At 40.7% G+C, this 21,873-nt stretch overlaps 6 protein-coding genes across 6 annotated transcripts; 1 reads left to right on the forward strand and 5 right to left on the reverse strand.

The window, feature by feature from the left end:
• Window positions 1-268: 268 nt before the first annotated feature.
• PENARI_c026G04749 (uncharacterized protein) lies at window positions 269-513 on the reverse strand (the record flags this gene model as incomplete). Its single annotated transcript, XM_022635938.1, has 2 exons — window positions 269-276; window positions 330-513. 2 exons carry the CDS (start codon window positions 511-513, stop codon window positions 269-271), a joined length of 192 nt encoding a protein of 63 aa, XP_022484213.1.
• Window positions 514-2,399: 1,886 nt separating this feature from the next.
• PENARI_c026G01073 (YwbE family protein) lies at window positions 2,400-3,014 on the forward strand (the record flags this gene model as incomplete). The annotated part of the gene is made up of 1 exon (XM_022635890.1): window positions 2,400-3,014. The coding sequence occupies one exon, from the start codon at window positions 2,400-2,402 to the stop codon at window positions 3,012-3,014; it is 615 nt and encodes a 204-aa protein (XP_022484144.1).
• Window positions 3,015-11,936: 8,922 nt separating this feature from the next.
• PENARI_c026G10047 (Ty1/Copia family ribonuclease HI) lies at window positions 11,937-12,317 on the reverse strand (the record flags this gene model as incomplete). Its single annotated transcript, XM_022635999.1, has 1 exon — window positions 11,937-12,317. One exon carries the CDS (start codon window positions 12,315-12,317, stop codon window positions 11,937-11,939), a length of 381 nt encoding a protein of 126 aa, XP_022484219.1.
• Window positions 12,318-12,656: 339 nt separating this feature from the next.
• On the reverse strand, window positions 12,657-13,010 carry PENARI_c026G06050 (uncharacterized protein; the record flags this gene model as incomplete). The annotated part of the gene is made up of 1 exon (XM_022635953.1): window positions 12,657-13,010. One exon carries the CDS (start codon window positions 13,008-13,010, stop codon window positions 12,657-12,659), a length of 354 nt encoding a protein of 117 aa, XP_022484210.1.
• Window positions 13,011-13,310: 300 nt separating this feature from the next.
• On the reverse strand, window positions 13,311-14,357 carry PENARI_c026G05938 (uncharacterized protein; the record flags this gene model as incomplete). The annotated part of the gene is made up of 3 exons (XM_022635949.1): window positions 13,311-13,466; window positions 13,554-13,654; window positions 14,192-14,357. The coding sequence occupies 3 exons, from the start codon at window positions 14,355-14,357 to the stop codon at window positions 13,311-13,313; spliced, it is 423 nt and encodes a 140-aa protein (XP_022484238.1).
• Window positions 14,358-16,285: 1,928 nt separating this feature from the next.
• On the reverse strand, window positions 16,286-17,602 carry PENARI_c026G01062 (uncharacterized protein; the record flags this gene model as incomplete). Its single annotated transcript, XM_022635889.1, has 2 exons — window positions 16,286-16,733; window positions 16,875-17,602. 2 exons carry the CDS (start codon window positions 17,600-17,602, stop codon window positions 16,286-16,288), a joined length of 1,176 nt encoding a protein of 391 aa, XP_022484223.1.
• Between the last annotated feature and the right edge of the window lie 4,271 nt (window positions 17,603-21,873).

The raw sequence follows: 21,873 nt of genomic DNA on the forward strand, positions 1-21,873 counted from the left end.
AAGGTCGCGGCGAAGACCCTTAGAGGTCGTACGAAAGCACTATTGTGGTCTAAAGTTCGAGGTTCGCTGCACCGAACACTCGTCCGAGAAGATCCACGATTGGAAGCTTTTACGTCGCCATTTTCGCGCAAATTTTAGCCTCTTCCTAGTAAGAGGAGGCTTAATTAGTATTTTCTGTTTCGATCGCTATTTTCTGAGTCCGAATCGCTTTAAAATTCGACGAATAGTGGAGGGTGACGGATGCTAAGCTGTAGCAGCGCTTAGCTATTTATAGGTCTAAAACGGATGCCGACGTGCCTATAAATAGAGATAAGAGCAAGCGCGCTCACTAATAATAGCGGGACGGCCGCTTTTTTCGCGATTCTCTAGCTTTTCGCCTTCTGAATAGCGTTTTAGCGTATTGTAGATTGTACGCCGAGAGTAGCCAAAGTCATTAGCTAATTGCACTTGCGTAGCGCCATTCTTATGAGCATAGATAATAGCTGACCTTTGGGACGTATATAGCTGCGCCATTTTGCTATTTTTTGGTCCTAATTTCATTGTAATTGGAGCAATAGGGGAGGTGTAGGAAGAAAAATAAAATGGTGGGTTGGTTGTTGGGCCAATATAGTGGGGCGGAGTGGGAAGGAACATATGACTAGTATCTGTAGATCGATAAGGACAAGGCAGATTGCTAGGTTTAAGATATGATAAGTATAAAAATATAACTACTAATGGAAATACTAAGAGGGAAGGCTCTGACTTATATAAATTGTAAAGATTCTATATAGACGCGACCGATAAATAAAGGATCTTTAGGTTAGTAGATATATCGCGAATTAATTAATATACTAAACCGCTAATTAGATGATAGTAGCTTACTATATATATAGGTCAAAACTGTAAGAAACTATTAAAAACTGTAAGAAACCATTAAGAAACCGCAAGAAACTATAAATCATTTTTCCACCAAAAACCTTAGGTAGCAGCTATATCAAGGTCTCGATAAAAAAAGTCACATCAAACTAATTTTACAGTTTGTATACTAAAGAGTTATTATTTAAATAAGATGATCTTTATAAAAAAGATAGTTTGTAATTGATTAATATAAGTTATAATCTTACAGTACCTTTATTTAAAAAGTTATAAGGAAAACAGTGTGATTAGAGAATGATATATATCAACCTCTTATAATAAATATATATTTCCGCAACAAAATATTAAAGAACTTTTAAGATCCGACAATTTCTACTTTTTATTATTATTATTATAATAGGCTGATACTAGTACTAGTTAAGACTTAAACTCTACTAGTATAGTATATTTCTAACCTCAGAAATAATAATATAAAAGGTTCTGCCCGTGTAGTATATTTCTGACCGAGGTTAGAAATATTAGTAGAAAAGGTCACCGCCTACACGGACAGAATATAAAGTGTAGTTGTGACCAATATAAGGTTAAACAACAGTAATATATTTGTATAAGTAACCCGGTTTATATATACTAAGACCTCCATTTTATACAAAAATGGTTTTTGTTAGGGCCCTATTAGGGAACCGCAGTGGTTTGTGGTTTGGTTGCGGTTTGGTTTTTGGGGGCAAGGTTTTGCCCCTAATTGCGGTTTTTGGCGCACTCTACCTCTAATTCGCACTTATAATAGATAGTTAGACCTTACTAAAGCTTATAGGCGATAGTTACTAACCGCGGTTAGAAATAGTAATAGTTAAGAGCTTTAAAATGTATAAGTGATTATAACTGCAGTTAGAAATAGTAGTAATAAATAGAAGCTTTTAAAGTATAGACTTTTAATCGAGATATATATTTCTACTAATCCTTTATAATACCAATTTGAACCCTTCTCTCTATCTATATACTAGCACACTTCTATTTTCTTAGTCATTCCTATTAAATATAACTTTTTAATAAGGATTTAAATACTATCCCAATTATATTATATAAAGAAACTATATTATTTAATATCACAAAGACGATGGGACTATGGCCCTGAGGGCAGTGGATACTGTATGTTACCTGGGAGGCCACGACAAGGAGAGTCTGATCCTGAAAGAGTGTAATTGCTAGATTTATCTACTGCCAACGGGGGATACCTGCCAGGCTCAGCACAGACCAATCGATGTCGCCTGCTCTCTGTCAATATCAATGACTTCCCTGCCCCTTTCGAACTTTGGGAGCAAGATAAATCGGAAAATCAAATCAACAGCACAAGTTTACATTCTTTTCAGATGAAGTGAACAAGAGTCCTCACTTGCTAGAATCCGTGACACGCAGATACATCCCAGTCGGATGTTCCCAGTTTATCTACCCGACAGTCCACACCGTGTTGGAAAATTCTGCCTCAACGCCAGCCAAGACCTGCATCTACACCCCAATACGGTGTCCTTCTGTACACGACATTCCCAATGAATAATCAAAAAAGATGCGGCGGACGCGGGGGGTCGCACCCCTCCCACCCACGCGTGCCCCCCTCAAAAGCCATCACCCCAGGCACGGCCGTCAACATCATCCTCAAAGCCGACCAGCCCACAGGACGGACAGTATCAGGGACAGTGAGCGAACTACTCACGCGTGGCGATCACCCACGAGGCGTCAAAGTGCGGCTGACCGACGGGCGCATCGGAAGAGTCCAGAGCCTCCGGAGCGGTGAGCCGGAAGATGACGGAAAGAGCGCACAAGAGAGCGTTGGGATTCAAGTAAGAGCAGAGGGAGGGGATGTGAGCGGGAGACGCAATCGTTTTACCTCGCGTGATATGCGTCTTGATGGGCCTGAGGAGCCTTCCGCTGAGCCCCTTGGGCTGGATATGTACATACGCCCTGCGAAGGGGAAGAAGGGGAAGAAGACGCAGGCTGGACGGGATGAGCGGCTGGAGGAGAGGGCTGAGGATACAGGTGGTGCTGCTCAGGTACCGGGCTCTCTCAAGTGTCCTGTATGTGCTGACTTCGAGGGCGATGAAGCTGCTGTGGCGCACCACGTTGCTGGTCATTTCGGAGAATCAGTGGCCATGAGTTCTGAATAAACCAGAGACAAGTTGCGGCATACTTCAGCCATCTCCCTTCTTAGCCTTGGGGCTTTCAAATCTTGGGTGGATCTATACATAGGTGAAGCGTAAGAATCAACATTCCCATTGTGCTCTTCCTCTTTCACTATATATAGGACCAGGACATCCCCATTTCTCCGTTTGAGGGGGAGGTAAGATAGCTTCAATTTATACCCACGAGTCTAGGCAGCCGTAGATAGAGGGATCTTCCTCTTGCGTCCTTAAAGCACAGGTTAAATCTGTGCCTTTAATTTTGGCATAATTCCGCTCCATCGCCCAAAAAGGGCGGGTCGGGGCTGAGGGTGGAAGAGGAGTATGGAACACCTCAAGAAACTGAAGCTGATCAGGCCATCAGAATGTGATTCACAAATAAACAGTACTGTGGGGCCGGCGCCCTTTCGGGTATGGACGGAGCGTGACTGAGTGCACAATAGATGCCTCCGATAAATCTCTGAGTAATCAAACACACTCAGTGAGCGCTCAGTGGGCCTCACATTTCAGTCACGTGTTTATATCGAGCAGCTCACTGAGCTTGAGCCCGGACTGAGATTTACTCAGTGAGCCTGACTCTGAGCGCCCTCATAAAAGCGGCGGCAGCCAAGATAGGAAAGCCCCACCCGGCAGAGGAAATATGGTACGTATAACTACCTACGTATTAATTTCTTCCTCAACCTTTTTCTTCAAATTATCTTCCAAAATATTGTGTTATAATCTCTCCTCCCACTCGGAGTCCACACATGCAATTTGCGTTCCTGAACGACCCAAGTAGACCGATGATCTAACTTGGTGGCGTCGTGTCGTGTCGTGATGTCCAAGGTCTTTGCTGAAAGCTTTTTGCTTATTTTCATTTGAGGAATGCGCACGAAATATTTTGGGCCCGAAACTAGCTTAGAATAAACAAGAATCACCCATCACAAAACCGGACTATGTTGCCCAAGTCAACTGTGCGAGGCATCTAGGCCTTGCCGACGCGCCTCCACGCGAGTCGCTCGGCAGGGACAATATAGCAACTATACGCGTGAAAAAGTAAGTTGTAATTATCGTTTTATGGAAGATTTCCTCACTCATCCTCTGCGACCTGGCAATCTTCCGACCCCAGAGTCAGATATAGTCCTTCGCTCTACCCGCCGCTGGCTAGATCCTAAGGAAAGATGTTTTCATTGTTACACTCCAGTTCGAGTGCTCTACTCTAGTAAGCCAGTTCAAATCAGCCTTCCACTACAAAAGTAGAAATCCGTAAGGAGAGAGGTAGTGACTTATATCAGGGGCCATCCTACAGCTAACTATAATATTCTGGTCGGGAATCGCCGTGATTAAGACCACGAAGGACAGGAGGGCTAGTCCAGATAGATATAGTGCGAACATTATAGGAAGAAAATCTCGATAGGTAAGAAGGCCTAGGATACGAGGGAGAAGCAGTTCTTTATCGAATCTCCTATACTCGGAACGTGGACGAGGCCTGTAAACAGATCAGTGTTCTTCTAGTCGGTATATTGCAACGGCCTATATATACAGGCAGAGGTTTAGCCTCTGTGAGATTACTTATATATAATTCGAATCCGAGAAAGGGGAAATAACCGTATTGATTGGGATAACTATATAAACCTCTCGTGGAACCTTAGTTACTACAATAGCCCACCCTCGGCGTATTAACTGCACTTCTTAGTCCCACTAGACCTATCCCCCGCGTATACGCTTCCGTACCTCACTGGTAGACTACGCCAAAACCCGAGAATGGGTAAGAGAAGTCGACCTATAACCCGAACCCATAAACCCGATAGGTAGACTCGACTAACCTGTAACCTGCCACCCGCGCGGGTAACCCGCGTAGGTTCCTATAAAAACCCGCGGCTATATAATTTTCCTAATCAAGCTATAGTAAAGTGTATAAAAATACTAATTTATACTAATAAAATATAGTAATCTATAGCGGTTTTATTTATATATATTAGGTACCCTTCGACTACCGCTATTTTTAACCGCGGTTAGAAATTCTCTCTATATTAAAAGCTCCCTTACTACTACTATTTCTAACTATAATTAGAAATTACGTTTTTATTAGAGTTATTATAGTATAAGCTAGAAACTATATATAGAGTTAGAAAAATATAGTTTATAGATATATATTTTAATAGGGTATTATAGTTTTTATAATTTTCTTAGTTCTTATAGGTTTTTATATAGGTTCTACAGGTTTTTATAGGTTATTTTATAGGTTATTTAGGTTATACTATAGGGTTTATAGGTTATTATAGGTATTAACGTAGGTTTCTATAATTTTATATAGGTTTCTATAGGCTCTATCTACTAAAGCTAAATTAGATAAGCTAATTATTATTATATAGAGGTTTATTACTATAATATATTAACCTACCTTTAAATATAATATAGTATACTAGGATAGATTACTAGGGTCTTTAAGATTCTTCCTATATATAAGGCCCTTCTACTAAAATCTTTAACTCTACCCTTCCCTAATACTATATCTTAAAGTTAATATTCTAATATATTTTTGTTATCTCTATATAATAGTAATATTAACCTTACCTACCTTATACTTAAGAACGAGTAGCTCGCTACTATTTCTAAACCATCTATTAGCTAGCTTATAATCGATTATTTAACCCTAAGTTTCTATACCTACTAATTCTACTCTTAGTCCCTAAAGGTCTTATATATATCGGCCTAGACTATAGAAAGGTATGTATTCTTTATAATAAAATAGTCAATAAAGAATTTATACATTAGTAGATTAAAATATAATATAGGGGTCCTAGTAATACTAAGATTAAATAGGACTTAAAAGTATTAGATAAAATCCTAGGATAAATTCGATTAGGTTATATATAGCTCCGATAGTATATCTAAGGTAATATATAAGCGATATAGAGTAATCTTAGAGTATCCTTAATCCTTATTATTAGGGATAATAGTATACTAAGGTATCTTTAATAGGAAAGTACCTTAAAGGTACTAGCTATACTAAGGTAGCCTAATACTATACTTAGAAGTTAGGGATTACTTAATTTATAAAGGCTATAGTATACTTATACCATTTATATTTAGTACTTTACCGTTATTAATATATCTAGAACTAGGATTCTTTAGTATAGATAACGTTTAACTAGGTAGCCTAGGAGGACTAGCTACTATAATTTCTTATAGTCGCTTACCTCCTATTCTAGTTAATTAAATACCCTAAATTTTATATATTAATTATACTTATATAAGTAGCGGATTCTCTACCTAAAATTCCCTCTATAAAAATAATTAGATACTATCTTTAAAGTACTATATAAGAGCGCTAGTAGAGTATCCTATAGAGGCTACCTACTAGTATAAAACTATCTCTTATACTTAATTACTAGACCTTACTATTTATATAGGCCTTTATAGTAATTACTAGACTGCGACATTGCCCATGGACGGGCTGTGGGCATTGCCTATAGGCCTTATGTAAGCGGGTAATGCCTATAGTGGGCATGCCTATAGATGGGCACTTTAGCACCCTTATAGGAATAAATCTTATCTAAATACTAAGCTATAAATAAAATACTTAGTCATATATCTAAAATTATATTTTATATAATTATTGTATTTTTAATCTTTATTATATTTACTAGCTCTTATAATATCCTAAGGGCCGCCTTTATCCTTCCGGAAAGCCTATAAGGGGTAGGAGGCTAACCCTTAGGCCTATAAGGATCTTATGCCTATTCTTATATAAAATGCTAGTCTTAGCGGTTATATATACATATTTAAAGGTATCTTCCTACTCCACTTTTTTAGGTCCCCTCTTATATAGTATATAGTAACACTTATATCGCTAACGATATAAATAGGCTAAATAATCCGTAGCTAGCGAATTAGAGCTCTCTAGCTTCTCGGCTAAACGAAGTGAATCTATATCTTTAGTTTCTATACATTATAAGATCTAGTATTCTAAAAGGAGGCTTATAATTAATATATTTATATAAAATACCCTTAGTTTTAGTTTACGTTAGAAAGTTAAGCTATATATTAGGAATAGGCCTTTATAGGCTAATTATAGGCTTTAGTAGGCCTAATATACTTAAGCTATACTTTCTACCTAGTTAGTGACTACCTAATATTTCTATTATATCTATTAGATCTAAGGATTAAGTTATTAGCTACTATACTATTATAGTAAAGGTAGCCTTCTATAATATATATCTCTTCGATTATTATTCCTTATTATACCTTCTTATATTCCTTACCTACCTTAAAATATCCTAAAGCTAGTAATTTGACTTTATATTATCTCTATATATTATAGAGTTAGATAATCTAATATATCCTACCCCTTTAAATTACTACCCTATATAGGAGCTAGTAGATATTTAAGACATTTAACTATTTATATCTCTAACTAGCTATTCTATTTAAAATTCCTCCTACCCTTAAAAGTGTTAGGCCTAATAGGATAAAAGTATACGTACTATATAATAAAATTAATATAGCGACTAGATAGACTAGTGATTATAGACTAATTATCGATATAAGAGTAAGATTAGTATAGATCTAACCTACGTTTTACGGGATTAGAAGGACCACGTATAGCATAGATAACGTAGCGAAAGTTATATATAAGCGTTATTACGCTATTCTTAAGCACCGTTATATTACTAATAAGGGTATTAATAGGAAGGTTAGATATTATAGTAAGATAACTATAATAAGATATCCGAAGACTACTACCTACCCTATATCTTCAGGCCTAAACTAATAGAAGGGAGAGTAAACTAAAATTCTTTAGAAATAAGTATATTTAGATTCTATCCTTATAATCTAGTTATTAATTACTATCCTATTAGGATCGTACTTAGACTAATAATCCCTTATCATAAGAAGGCTAGAAAGACGACCGTTTATAATTTATTACTATAAACCGGTTTCTATTTTAAATTTTGGATATTAAATATTTAAAAGCTTAATATCTCTAGCTTATTCTACCCTATACCCTTAAACTATCCCCTTAACTTATACTACTCGCTATTAACTATCGGTTCGAGTTAAAATACCGATAATAGAACAATTTTCGATATTTCTAGTAAAATTAAAGATATTAATTACGCTATATTATTAGATACCTCCGGTCTCTAGGCTTCCCTAGCTATTACGAGCTATTTTATTAATATTGATTAGATATAATAATATAAGATAGTTCTTAGCTTTCTAGCCCTTTATAGAGCTTATACTAGCACTAATATAAGTAGTGTCCTTTTCAAGATACTACTAGATTATAGGATTTAAAACCAACTATTTAGGGTAATTATAGATAGTATATTAATGTATTGTGTAAGCGGGTAGAATATAGAAGCGAGTAGAACACCTACGCGTTAGCTTCGCGGTATATCTATTATATCAATTTTAACCACCTATAATACTACTAATCCGGCATTAAAGCTCTCAAAAACGTATAGAGTAAGAGGGTAGGATCCTATTAGCTATTCGCTCTTATTAGACTAAAGAAAAATACTTAAATTCGTTAATTAGCTCGCGATTTTAAAGTCCCGCTAAATATACTCCTTCGCTATATATCCGGCGTTAAAAGCCGCGAAACCCGCGCTAATAGCTATAAATTGACTTTTTTAGAAGAGGAAAACCCTTAATAATTAGATTATCTTATTAGATAAGCGTAGAGCTACCCCTGGCCGAATACTATATAAGAAGTAGCTAATTTACTACTTAAGGACTATAGGACTGACCCGACCGAGACGGTTAGGGTGAAATAGGTCTATAACTTTGTCTAATAGCGTCCTAACCTTTTAACTCGATTCTTAAGGTCCTATAATTACTAGCGAGCTTAATACATGGGTGGCTATAAGTCTATTAACACTCGGTCGGATCTAGCCCTAACCAAAAAAACGCGTCTTCTTTAACGCTAACTCCACCAATATGAGAGCTTTTAGAACCGTTATTAGTGGAAATCGACGTAAAAACGATAAGCTTTCACCTTATACTCGATCTACTATTATGAGCGCTCTAGCTACTAAGATATCGCTATCTAAAATTGTAGCCGATTATTATGTCTCCCGCTATATAGTTTATAACACGCGAAAACGCTTTGAATCGCTTAAAACCTTCGATTCTCGACCCCGAAAAGGCGGTCCCGTTAAATTTAATGCCTACACTAAACGCTATATCTATTAAATAGCGCGCCGGTATCTAGCGTAGAGCTATAAGGCCCTTATTGCGAATACCCCTAGGGGACCCTCTCGGACTATAATTCGACGAATTCTATACCGCTATAGTCTCTAGAAATAGAAGTTAAAGGATCGTATCCCTCTTACGCGCGAAGATACGCGAGAAAGACGCTACCTTTACTATAATTAGGCTAGTTTTACGGAGTAGGAGAAGGTCATATTTTCTAACGAATACTCTATCTAACGCGGCTCTAATTCTCCTATCGTTTAGGTCTTCTGGTTCCCTCTAAAGGGCTTTCGTAGTAATCTAGTGAACCGAAAGAACTATAGTAAAGATATTTTATAGATAGTTTAGGCTAGTATCTAGATTGATAGGCGTATAAAGCTAGTTACTATAGAACGGGACCCTTTGTCACGTCGGAATAGATATATATCGAATTCGTACCAATAGACACACAAAGAAGCTATAATTAAGCACTACGAGCCTAGAAATTTATTCTAGCAAGATAACGCGAGGATTTACGTCTCAGAAGACACCTAAAATTAGTTCGAAAGGCATAGGATTCACGTCATTAAGTGGCCGGCTTACTCGCCTAAACTTAACCCTATTGAACTAGTATAGGGCTTGCTAAAAAAGGAGCTTTGTAACCGCTATCCTAGGCTAGCCAGCTAAGGAAGGTCTACCCAAAATTAGGAAGAATTCCGTAATATATTAGTGGATTCCTAGGATCATATATCCCAGAGTGCTATAGATAGCCTAATTCGGTCAATGCCGCGTCGCATTACTGCTATACGGGCGGCAAAAGGCTATTACACTAGATATTAGCTATTTAATAATAGATTAGCTATTTACGTACTTTCTGCAATAAAAATCAATGAATTTGAGTAAGAATTGAATGAGTAATAGCGGTTTTAAAATTGCGGGTGGTTTTTGGAATTATATTTTTTGGTGGGGTGTCAACAGATGTATAAGGACGTAAAGATAATTATAACCTAGTTTAACTTCATGAGAAGTACAATCGCGAAATAGGGTATTATCGATAAAGATATCTATAACTTTAACAAGACTAGCTTCCCCCTTAGCCTTACTACTACTACTAAGGTCGTAACTCGAACTTCCTATAGGCGGCGAGCTCTCTTATAACGTAGAAATCGATAGTAGGTGACTACTATTAAGGCGATAAATACGTTAGGATAGGCGTTACCGCTATATATTATTTTTACAGGTAACGTTTTTATATAGTTATAGCTTATAGGCGACACTACCTTACCGGACGACTAGCTATTCGCTATTAATAATAATAGGTAGAATACGTATATAATTAGACTCGAATAGCTTTAAAAGTTATTTATTCTATTAACTTCTTACTAGAGAAAGGGAAGGTATTATCTCTTGATACTTAATAGATATAGTAGCTATATTACGCCTTGATTTAATACGATATACGCTAAAAACGATATTATTCCGATCTATATACGGACCTTATAGAGATAAGCCTTATGCGCGCCATTAGCTATAAAACGCCTAGGAAAAAGCTAATAAGTAAGCACTAGGTAAAGGGAGCTACGGAAAGCCCTCTTTATTAATTTTAGGAAATAGGCTAGTATAGCCTAGATATAAGAAAGGAGATAAGTCGAAGCTCTATACTTAGCGGAAAGACGTAGTGAAAATAGTGGCCGATTTAGCGAATAAGGAATTAGAGTAAACACTTAAAAATAAGGAGGATACTAAGCATTAGCTAATAAGGCTATAAATAGGCTTTATCTTAGAGTTCCTAGACCTTATACGCCTAGAAAATGAGCTAGAAGCTAAAGAAATTGAAAATTTATAGAATAGCTAAGGGATATCCCCAACCTAGAAGGGTGGGGCGTAGTCCTATAACACGGCTATTACCTATATCCTTATACCTTTTACCTTTAAACTATTACCTCTAAAACCCTGTTACATCTTAAGGCTAGTATTTTGAATTTGTATCCCTTTTTTCATAATAGTAATATAGGTAACTTATTATATCTTATACTATCAAATCACCTAGCGACTCTATCTAGTAGCTAGGCTATATTCTATACCTTTTATAACGATTTTCTTCGACTAAATAATTTTTATCTGTACCTCCCTTTATCTATATTAGGCCTAACCGAAGAAAATACTTTATTTGTTATAAGGTTACAGAAAATATTAAATAAGTTAAGTAGTAGTTATAAATTAATTATAGGGGGAAGGTAATAGCCCGCTAAGCTAGTATTTAGAGTAGCTTTTAATAATTTACTTAAATTATAGATAGAGTACTAAAGGTTATATATAAACGCTAACGTATTTCATAAGCGAGCGGGCCACCCTAGAATACTACAATAAATACAATAAATTATAATATAGTATTATAATAATGGTAAGTTATTCTAGACAAAGGGAGATGGATGCAATAATAGGTCAATATTATTGGTGATGAAAAGGACTAGGGAGGAGAGAGGCTCCAACCCTTCCCAGGACTATCTAACTACTCTCAGGACCCATCCAGGGTCACATGACCAACCAGGTCATGTGATCTCAACATTCCCTCCATGGACCTGAGTCACTTCATCTGATAATCCTCGAAAATTCTTCCTGCTTGGCCAATCACAGTCTTCCATTTCCTTTAATTTGATCTTTTCCCAATTTGCTGGTTGCCCCTTCAATTTGTAGTGTCATTTCCTGAGTCGTATGTAGGTTACATATTCTCCGTGCCATTGAATTTCACTTTATGGCCTTCATTCCTAGCATCTCCAAGAATCTCTTGAATGCTATGGGGTCAAGTGCTTTGGTGAAGCCGTCAGCTGGGTTGCGCTTCGTATCAGCTCGCCTGACGTCGATATGGCCTCTTGCCACAGCATTCTTGACGAAAAACCAGCGTATTTCTAGCCACCTGGTGCTGTTCTTGCACCCTTTCTTTGCCAAAAGCAGCTGGGTGTTGATGTTGTCAGTGAAAATGGTAATAGGGTCCTGGTATCTCGGGAGACCAAGCTGGGCTGCTATCTTAGCAAGCCACTTGGCGTCTTTGGCTGGTTGATCCAGAGCACACCATTCAGCCGCAGTAGTAGATGATGCTACTACCGTCTGCTTCTTTGTAGACCACATGATTGGGGCGCCAGCGAACCACCAGATGCTGCCTTCGGTGGATTTCCTATCCTGCTAGTCGGCATGCGAGGCATCTGCATGAGCAATGAATCTCAGCTCTTTCACCCTTCCTAGTACAATCCCTAGGTTGTCATGTTTCTTAAGGTAGCGACCGAGGTGGATCATGGCGTCATAATCAGCATTGGTAGGCTTCGCGGAGCGGTGTTGCAAGCGTGTGGTGGTGTATCGGATGTCGGGTCGAGTTTTGACAGTAAGCTAATTTATCGATCCAACGACAGAGAGAAAACGGTCAAAATGCTCATCGTCTAGCATTTTATCTTCCTCACTATCTTGGCCTTTCTAGGATGGTAGAATCGGGGTCTCAACTCCTAGCAAGTCACTGTCACTGCTAATGTCTGCCTTCTTCAAGATTTCATGCACGTAAGCTGTCTGGCTCATTGTGATAGTGCCATTGGCGTAATCCCGGCTGAGCGCGTAGCCTAGGAAAACGGCAGGTTCACCAAGGTCCTTTATGGGAAAGAAACCCTTGATACCATTAGCAATATTGCTCACTTCGGCATCCGTTGGTGCAGCAATGATGAAGTCATCCACGTGGACTATTAGGATGCTTATTTGGCTTCCCGAGCCTTTGGTGTAGACGCATGCATCATCATCAAGCGGCAAGAAACCTAGCAGCTGTAGCTTTTCATCCATTTCCTGATTCCATAGGAAGGCAGAGTCCCGTAGGCCGTACAATGCCTGGTTTAGCACGCAGACCTAGTTATTCGTAGACCCTTCGTCGTCGAAGTATTCGAATCTAGTCGGTTGTCTTATATAGACCGTCGTTTCTTCCTCTCTCGAAGCATTTAGGTAGGCAGCTTTGACGTTGACTTGGCGCTATTTTAAACCGTAGACAGCAATGATAGATAGGACTGTTTTGACTAAGTATTCTGCCACAACGGGTGCGTAGTAATCGGCTGCTTCGTCCTTCTTTTGGAAATTGCCACAAGCTACCTAGCGGGCTTTGAAACCGGTGGCGTAGTCATGCGCGTCCTTCTTGATGCTGAATCTCCATTGGCCTGGTAGCACCTGGGTCTTCCTTGGTCGAATGATCAAGGTGTACGTATTCTTCGCATTGAGGTCCTCAATTTGGTCCTCTATCGCTTGCTTCTAGTATTTCTAATGGGGTGTCTTCTCGGCTTGCTTGTACGTTGTCGGAATCTCAATTTCCGACGCGGCGATAGGTTTTCTATTCACTATGATGCGTTCCGTGGCTAGCGATGCTTTGCTAGCATTAGTGCTAGCGTTGGTGCTAGCGTCGGTGCTAGCGATAGTGCTAGCATCCGTGGCGACGGAGCCTGCTCGCTTAGCAGCTTTCCTCAATTTGTATTTATGCGCTCTGATCTTAGCTTTCGTTCTTGGTGCATTAGGGTCATGGTAGACCGGTGCGGGTATGCTAGCATTCTATCTCTTCGAACGGCGTGGCTGTGTTGGTTCAATTGTGTTGATTGGGTCGGGGCTCGAGCTAATGGAGATTGGTATAGCGGAGCTTAGGCCTTGTATATTGGTTGCTAGCTGATGGCTTGGAGAGATGCTTTGAGGTTCTCTCGGAGCTTGCTCGCTAGGAGTCATGCTCGGAGCTTGTATTAGACCTTGCTCACTCGGAGACATAGTCGGAGCTTGCTGGCTAGCATTTCCCACTATAGTCACTGATTTAGTGCTTTCACGGCTTGTTATGATGTCTCCTTGTGCTTGTATCGATCCTTGGCGGCTTGCTGGCTCCACGGACTCGATGACCGCCGCTTCACGAATAGGGTTCTTATATTCGAATGGGTATTTGTATTCGCTATGGGCGCGTGGAATCGGCAGTCCCGGTGGATGCTTTAGTAACTAACGACGAGGTGCCGGAGTGGGAGTGGTGTCTAGAGCAGCGGACGAGCTTTCGGTGGCTAGTTCGATAGATTCACTAGCATTTCTAGCATTCTCGGTGTCAGCGCTCATCCTAGAGAGGTTCTCATTGATTTCCTTGAGCTTCATTTCAAAGGACTTCTTCTTGGCCATTTGCTGGGCCACTTCCTAGGCTCTCTCTAGCGATTTCTACGCATCTTCTATGTGTTACTAGATCAGAATTGCTAGTGAGACAGCTCGTAGCCATGGTTATAGTCTTGCCGGTGTGCTAGGCGTCTCAGCAATAGATGGCAGCACTAGTTGCAATAGTTGTTTTGGAGGTAAAATTGACGCTCTCGGGCCGTGAGGTGGCCTCCGTTAAAATGGACCTCTCTTTGGCTTCCATGCGTACGGTTCTCCTCCAATTTGTCTGCGTTGGCGTGGTATTTCCTCTAACTAACGCGTTAGGATGTCTCTCACTATCTCCGTCTGTGTGTCAACCGTCCAGGCTGACCCCGTGGGGGGTCCCTAGGGTGACGGGGTGATCAATAGAGCTTACTGAGGTAGGCGGACCACTTAGTCGGATTTCTCGGCTTCTTCACCTCTTCATCCAAATTTGGTGGTTCGCTCACTACATTACCAACACCACCACCGGTGGGTTCAATCGGTTTCTTCGGGCTAGTGTCAGCGGCAGTGCCGTTGCCGTTTCCTTCATCATCTCCATATTGTGGGAAACCAACGTCCCTAGTAGTGTGGATTCTTCCTATCTCAGGATCCCAGACTTTGAATTGGTGGCCATAGTCTCCGACGTAGCCCATGATACGTACTTCGATAGCTCGCGCAGCCATCTTCTCGCTTTGGACTCGCTTAGCCTTTAAGATGTAGGCGTAAGCTTTGCTACCCCATAGTCGTAGGTGCGTGAGACTAGGCTTAGCATTGATAATATTGAGGTTCTCCCTCCATACCTAAATAGGCGATTTTCCAGTTTTCGGGCTAGCAAGGCGGTTAATAGTATAAGTTGCTGTATCTACAGCGTGTGGCCATAGCTTCTCGGGCAGCGCGGCATCGAGTATCATTACCCTAGCCATTTCATTGACATAGCCGCCGGTGCGCTCGATAATGCCATTAGGCTCTACAATGTAGGGAGGTGTGAATTCGAATTTTATGCCTTCCTTCTCTGCCCACTTGATAAATTTAGTGAATTCGGTGCCATTGTCTAGGCGCCAAATGCCAGGAAAGCGGCCCGCAATCAGCTTGATTTGCTTACAAAAGGTGATCATATAGTCGGAAATTGCTTCTTTCTTCTTCACGAATATTCCCTCCACAAATCTCAACATATCATCGACAATTGGCACCCAATACCGCTCTCCATAGGGTCCAAGAGGTGTCATTGTCTAAGTGTCTACGTGGAATTTCCATGCAGCATCTTAGCAACGAGGTTATAGGGTTCTCGAGACCTAGCGCGTTGACTTCCCTTTCATGCATACATCGCATTGAAAATCCTAGTCTTCAAGAGTGTCACCTTCCTAGATCAGTTCGGCATCCTTCATAGTAGCCGCAACTTTTGGCTTACCAGCGTGGCCAAGGCATCGGTGAATTTCTAGTGCTTTTAAGGTTCGAAAAGCCTTCCCGACGTCCTAGTCCCCAGCAGGCTCATAGGTTCCACCTCGCTTCGGCCCTATAATATATAGGGTTCCCGAGGCGGTGCTCACACATGCAAAGGTTGATCCGTCGGCATTCTCGAGCTTCTTGGTGCGAGAATTGTAATACATTCCGTAATACTCTGCCAAATGCTCGGTGGATAGCAGTCTATTACCGATAGGAATCGAGGTATCAAGGTATCCTTTCACCAATGCCTCATTGATTCGTCCGTCGGGCAGCTCGGCACGGATAAGAAGCATTCCCCATCCGCTAGACTTTGTGAGCTTGCCGTGGACGTCGCTATAAGCATATCCTACTTAGCCTACCTCCCACTAGTTATATTCGACAAAGTCATTGATGTTGCCAGTGATAGACTTGGTGGCACCACTGTCTAGCAACCACCCGTCATCACCTACTTTTTCAGTCGAAAAACTAGTTACAGTGTCACTAGTGGTGATAGTCTAATCCTCGGCTAGCATCTCAATGGCTAGTGAGGCTCTGCCCTTGCTATCCTTCCGCTCACGAAGTGCTACCGAGAGAGACCAGCAGCTTATTGGTAGGTCCCACTCGCAGTCAGGATTTTCAGCAAGATAGAAGCATTGCTTAGCAGTGTGTGGCCCAAATCCACAAAAACTGCAAAAGCCATCGATGCGTTGCTTCTCAGCTTCACGGCATTCCCTTGCGTATCGGTAGATATCCTTCCCTTTTAGGGGCGCGTTCCTAGCAGATGCTATGCCGCTTAGATTGCTAGTGTGAGAGCTTCCACGATCGGTGTGCTCTTCATGCGATGATCCGTTGCCTCCACCTCCTCCGCGTCCACGGCCACGCTGGCCGCCACGGTTGTATCCACCACGGCCACGGCCACGGCCTCTTCCACAGTCGGCGTAGTCGTATCGGTCAGAATAGGTGCTTTGTGACGTAGGATCAATAGTGTCGCGTCGGTCAGCTTAGCGGGCTGGTTTCTCACGCGCCGAGCTAACCTTGTTAGTTGAAATAGAGACAGCAAGTTGACATGCCTTAATCAGCATTTCCTTGCATTTCCTGTCGAACTCTTCCTGAGTCATTTCTTGTGGATTCGCCACTTTTTGTAATGCCTCCTTCATGAAAGCCATTCCCGGAAGCTCTTCCTCGACTTCTCGGAGCATTATTGCAGTAGCGTGAAAAGGCAAAGGCGCTAGCTTGACACGGCGTAGGACGCTGATCTGTCTCTGGTAACTCGTGATGTATTCCTCTACGGAGCTGAAGTGCTCTCTCTTCATGTCCGCGAGCTTGTAAATGTCGATCATTAGGTTATCTGATCTTTCTCCTCCCCGCGCATAGCTAACGAGCTCTTCGAAAAGCACATCGGCTATCTTTGGTCTCTCCGCGAGGCCAGCGAGGCGAGTTCTCGTGTCTTTGTCCACTTGGAGGCCTATCCATCTCCCTACTGATGCTGACCAGTATGACCATCTCCGGAAAGATGGGTCATCGACTCCTGGTCTCGGCAACGATAGGTCGATAAGGTCTCCGAGTATCATCGGTTCTAGCGTGTCCTCCACTTGCATTATCCATTCAGTCGGGTCGGTCTCCGTACTAGACAGTTTTTCGATGGCAGCAAGGTCACACTTTGTGGGTTTTGGAAGACGTGATCCTTGATGACGGGCGGCGCCTGCAGCTACACCTATGGGCTCGTCATCGATGTCAAAAGTTTCCCCAACATCCAGTTGAGGGTACCTCGAGTCGTCACCCGAGGCATTTCTTGCGTTTCCACCGCGGTCCATAGCGGCGGCATCGGACATAATGTCTGATGTATCTCTCTTTGTTTCCGTATTCGTTCGTAGGTAGGGTTCGGAGGTGTGGGGCTCAGGGGTGGGGCGGCTTCACAGCTTCTGGTAGGTTGATCAGACCCACCGTCAGCGGCACGGCTTGCTTGGCGGCCCTGGATTGGGTGCGCGAAGCTTGGCGTGTTGTGAATCGCCTCAAAAACAGAGCAGAGGGGTCATAACCTCTAGACAAAGGGAGATGGATGCAATAATAGGTCAATATTATTGGTGATGAAAAGGACTAGGGAGGAGAGAGGCTCCAACCCTTCCCAGGACTATCTAACTACTCTCAGGACCATCCAGGGTCACATGACCAACCAGGTCATGTGATCTCAACAGTTATAGGGAATTTTCCTTAAAAACTAATACTTTTTAGGTGGTATTTAGTCTCCAACTAGAGTTTAAAGAATTTATATAATTTAGTAATTAAGATATAATTAGCTATTTATATTTCTAGCTCCTAGTAACGTAATTTTCAATAGCATACTAATATAGTTTTAGATTTCGGTAAAATTAATATATAGTGTTAAAAAGCCTTATTAATAGCTATCTATAAATAAAAAATAAGGGTCTCACTACAAGGACCCCTATATTAACCGTTCGGACCCTACCTACGTTCATTAAATCGAATAAGGTCTTATATAGTTACTATATTTCCAATATATTAAATAGTAAGGATATATCAATTTCTTAGCAATACTAATGCTCCTAAGACTTAGCGGTTATATATCTAAGGTACTTCTATTTACTATATAGCCCCTTTATAATAGTAAGTCACTGCTAGAGACTAAATCAATTTTAACGTATTTCCTATTTAGGAATATATCCGACACTTTCTAGGGCTATTTATAGTACTCCGGCGCTTCCTAGGGCGATTAGACTAGACATCCTTACCCTAGGATACCGATTTTATTTTATTTTAGTGATGCTCTAAACTAAAGTAAAAATTTAGTTAAGACATTAGTGTAGAATATATCGTATTTACTATAGTGTTTTAGGGTGGCTAGCTCGCTTAGGAAATACGTTATAAGAAGATCCTTAAGTACCTTTATTCTATTAGACTAGGTTAAAATAGCGACTAGAATATATTAATTATAATAAAGTATCTGAAATCTACGAGCTATTAAAGATATATATAAAGGAAAAATAGAGATTATAAGCTTTTGTAAAATAAAGAGTATAGTCTTAATGATAGTCTTACTCTTACTCTACCTATATATCCTAAATCTAATAGTAATCAATACTAACTGTTACTCCTTCCTCTTAATTAAACTATAAGGAATAGATCTTATAATTTCTTACCTTTAACTAGCCTTCCTTTTATTTTATTTAGTATCTAATATTTTTTAGTCTAATTAAAAAGTCTTATTTTATACGCTTATCTCTAATAATATTAAGTATAAATACAATTAGTTAGCGACTATAAGGCCTTATTATAAGCTATTAGTAGTCTATTTTTTAATATATTTCCTAAGCGAGCTAGCTACCCTAAAACACTATAGTAAATCCGATATATTCTATCCTAATATCTTAAGGGGACCGGTAATTACACCCCGCTTTGCCTAAATTCTTAAGCTAGTATTGACCGCTTTTCTTTTATTGCTACTAGCCTACCACTACCTATATATATATCACACATTAGGTACCTCCAATTACTATGTAAATTGCTAGTAAAAATAAGTCACTCTTATTCTACTATAGTACCTAATAAGGAATTTAAAATAATTGTTTTTTACACCTTTAAACCTCGCATTTTACTACCTATTTATCTCGCGTTTTTCACTTATTTCTCTCGCATTTCACTCCCTTTACGATGGCTTCCTCGCAGCCTAATTCGCCGTCCGATAATAAGCCTAAACCTATTCCCGAGTCCCCGTCGATACTACTAAGCCTCTATAACGCGCCTCTAAGCCTTATAGGGTAATATCATGATAGGAATAGCTTTATCTATAGCCTAAGAAGCTTAATAAGCTTCTTAGGAAGGTGCCCTAGCTATAGAGAGATCTAGTAGGTATCGCCGCCAAGTATAGCTACATCTTAGGGGTCGGGAATAGCTTTACGGGTATCTTCGGACGAGGATTCCTAGTCTGATCGCCTTAGGAAGCGCTAGGGGGCTCTATAAATAGCTAATACAATATAAATTACTTATTTTCTTCACTATTCTTATACAACTCTCTAAGGATTTAACGAAAAATGGGTGCTAGCCGCTATATAGGCCCATTCCTTCCTTTTATAGAGTATTTAAAATAGCATATATTTCCTATTTAGGACTAACGCCGTGTAGTTAGCATAGTGGGTGGTAGAGTACGAAAGTGACTTTATTTAATAAGGGGGTTGCACAGTAAATGTAAGCACCTCATACATGGTCGGTGGTGGCAGAAATATTGCAAGTAACGTAATTCACATGCGAGCTGCGCACACAAGCGAGCTGCGCACCCCCACCCAAAACGCGTCAATTAATTAGACTCTCTCTATTTAACCACCCACCATGCCACCAATTCGTACTAAATCCTCTCGAAATTTAGTAGAGCAGGAGGGTAGGATCTTATTAGCTATACAGGCTATTCAGAAGCAAGAAATTGGCGCTGTTCGTGCAGCAGCGCGTGTATTTGATGTGCCTGAATCGACACTCCGTACGCGCCTTAAGGGTTCTACGAATCGCGCTAAAACTCGCGCAAACGGTCATAAATTGACTGAAATTGAGGAGGAATCTCTTAAAAAATGGATTCTCTCTATAGACTCTCACGGAGCACCCCCTCGGCCTTCTATTGTACGAAGAATGGCGAATTTACTACTCGCGGCGCGTGGATCTACCCCGACTACTTTAGTCGGTCAAAATTAGGTTGCAAATTTCGTGAAAAGGCATCCGGAGCTATCGAGTCGCTTTTCGAGGCGATATGATTATTAGCGCGCTAAATGTGAAGACCCAAAAATTATTTACGAATGGTTTAATCTCGTCTAAAAAACGATACTTCAATACGGCATCGACCCCGACGATATCTATAACTTCGACGAGACTGGATTCGCAATAGGCTTAATTGCGACCGCGAAGATCGTAACGAGAGCTAAATACTACGGTCGGCGAGTACTTTTATAGCCCGGAAATCGCGCGTAGGTGACTACAATTAAGTGTATAAATGCTTCGGGGTGGGCGCTTCCTCCGTGTGTGATTTTTAAGGGCAAAGTCTATATCGAATCTTAGTTCGATAGCCTCCCGGAGGATTAGCGCTTCGAGGTTAGTCTAAATAGATAGACTTCCGATAAAATTGGCCTTCGGTGGCTTAAAAAGCTCTTTATTCCGTCTACTTCTTACGAAGGGGAAGTATAGACTTTTAATACTCGACGGCCACGGAAGTCATTTAACCGCGGAGTTCGATCGAATTTACGAAAAGAACGATATTATCGCAATTTATATATCTCCGCACTCGTCTTACCTTTTATAGCCTCTCGATATTAGCTATTTTGCGGTGTTAAAGCGCGCGTATAGTCGGCTTATCAAGTCAAAAATACGGGCTAGAATTAACTATATTAATAAGCTAGACTTCCTCAAAGCCTACCCGTCCGCGCGAATTAAGGCATTTAAATCGGAGACTATTAAGAATAGCTTCGCCGCCGCCGGTTTAATACCTTATAATCCCGATCGAGTGATCTTAAAGCTCGATATTCGCCTTCGAACCCCGACACCCCCCTCGAGCCGAGGAAGCGAGTAGGAGCTAAAAACGCCGTCGAACTACATCCAATTACAAAAATAAGCTTCCTCAATTAAAGCTTTGCTAAAATAGCGCTCAAAAAGCCTACCAAGCCCGCTTAACTCCGCGATAAATCAGGTTTTAAAGGCCTGCCAAATTACGATACAATCGGCAGCTTTGCTCGAGAAAGAAGTAAGCGAATTACGCGCTAAAAACGAGACGAAGAAGCGAAAAAGGACTCGGTCTAAAAGGCAAATAGCTTCCGAAGAAGGCCTCTCAGTTTTAGAGGCCTCTACCTTAGCAATGCAGCTAGAGCAGGCAATTTTAGCACAAGTATCCCGTGAGGCAAGACCGCCTCCGGCACCTTTACAGCCACGTACGAGGGCCTTACCGAAGTGTAGAGCATATGGAATTGAAGGTCATAAGAGAAATGTATGTCCTAATAGACCTCGAGTTTAGCTAATTGAATTTAATGGCGTTTTGGTTAAGATAAATGCATTTAACATTAATAGGTTGGGTGGGGGTGCGCAGCTCGCTTGTGTGCGCAGCTCGCATGTG

The sequence above is a fragment of the Penicillium arizonense genome (assembly GCF_001773325.1).
Source record: "Penicillium arizonense strain CBS 141311 chromosome Unknown PENARI_contig026, whole genome shotgun sequence".
Classification (NCBI taxonomy): domain Eukaryota; kingdom Fungi; phylum Ascomycota; class Eurotiomycetes; order Eurotiales; family Aspergillaceae; genus Penicillium; species Penicillium arizonense.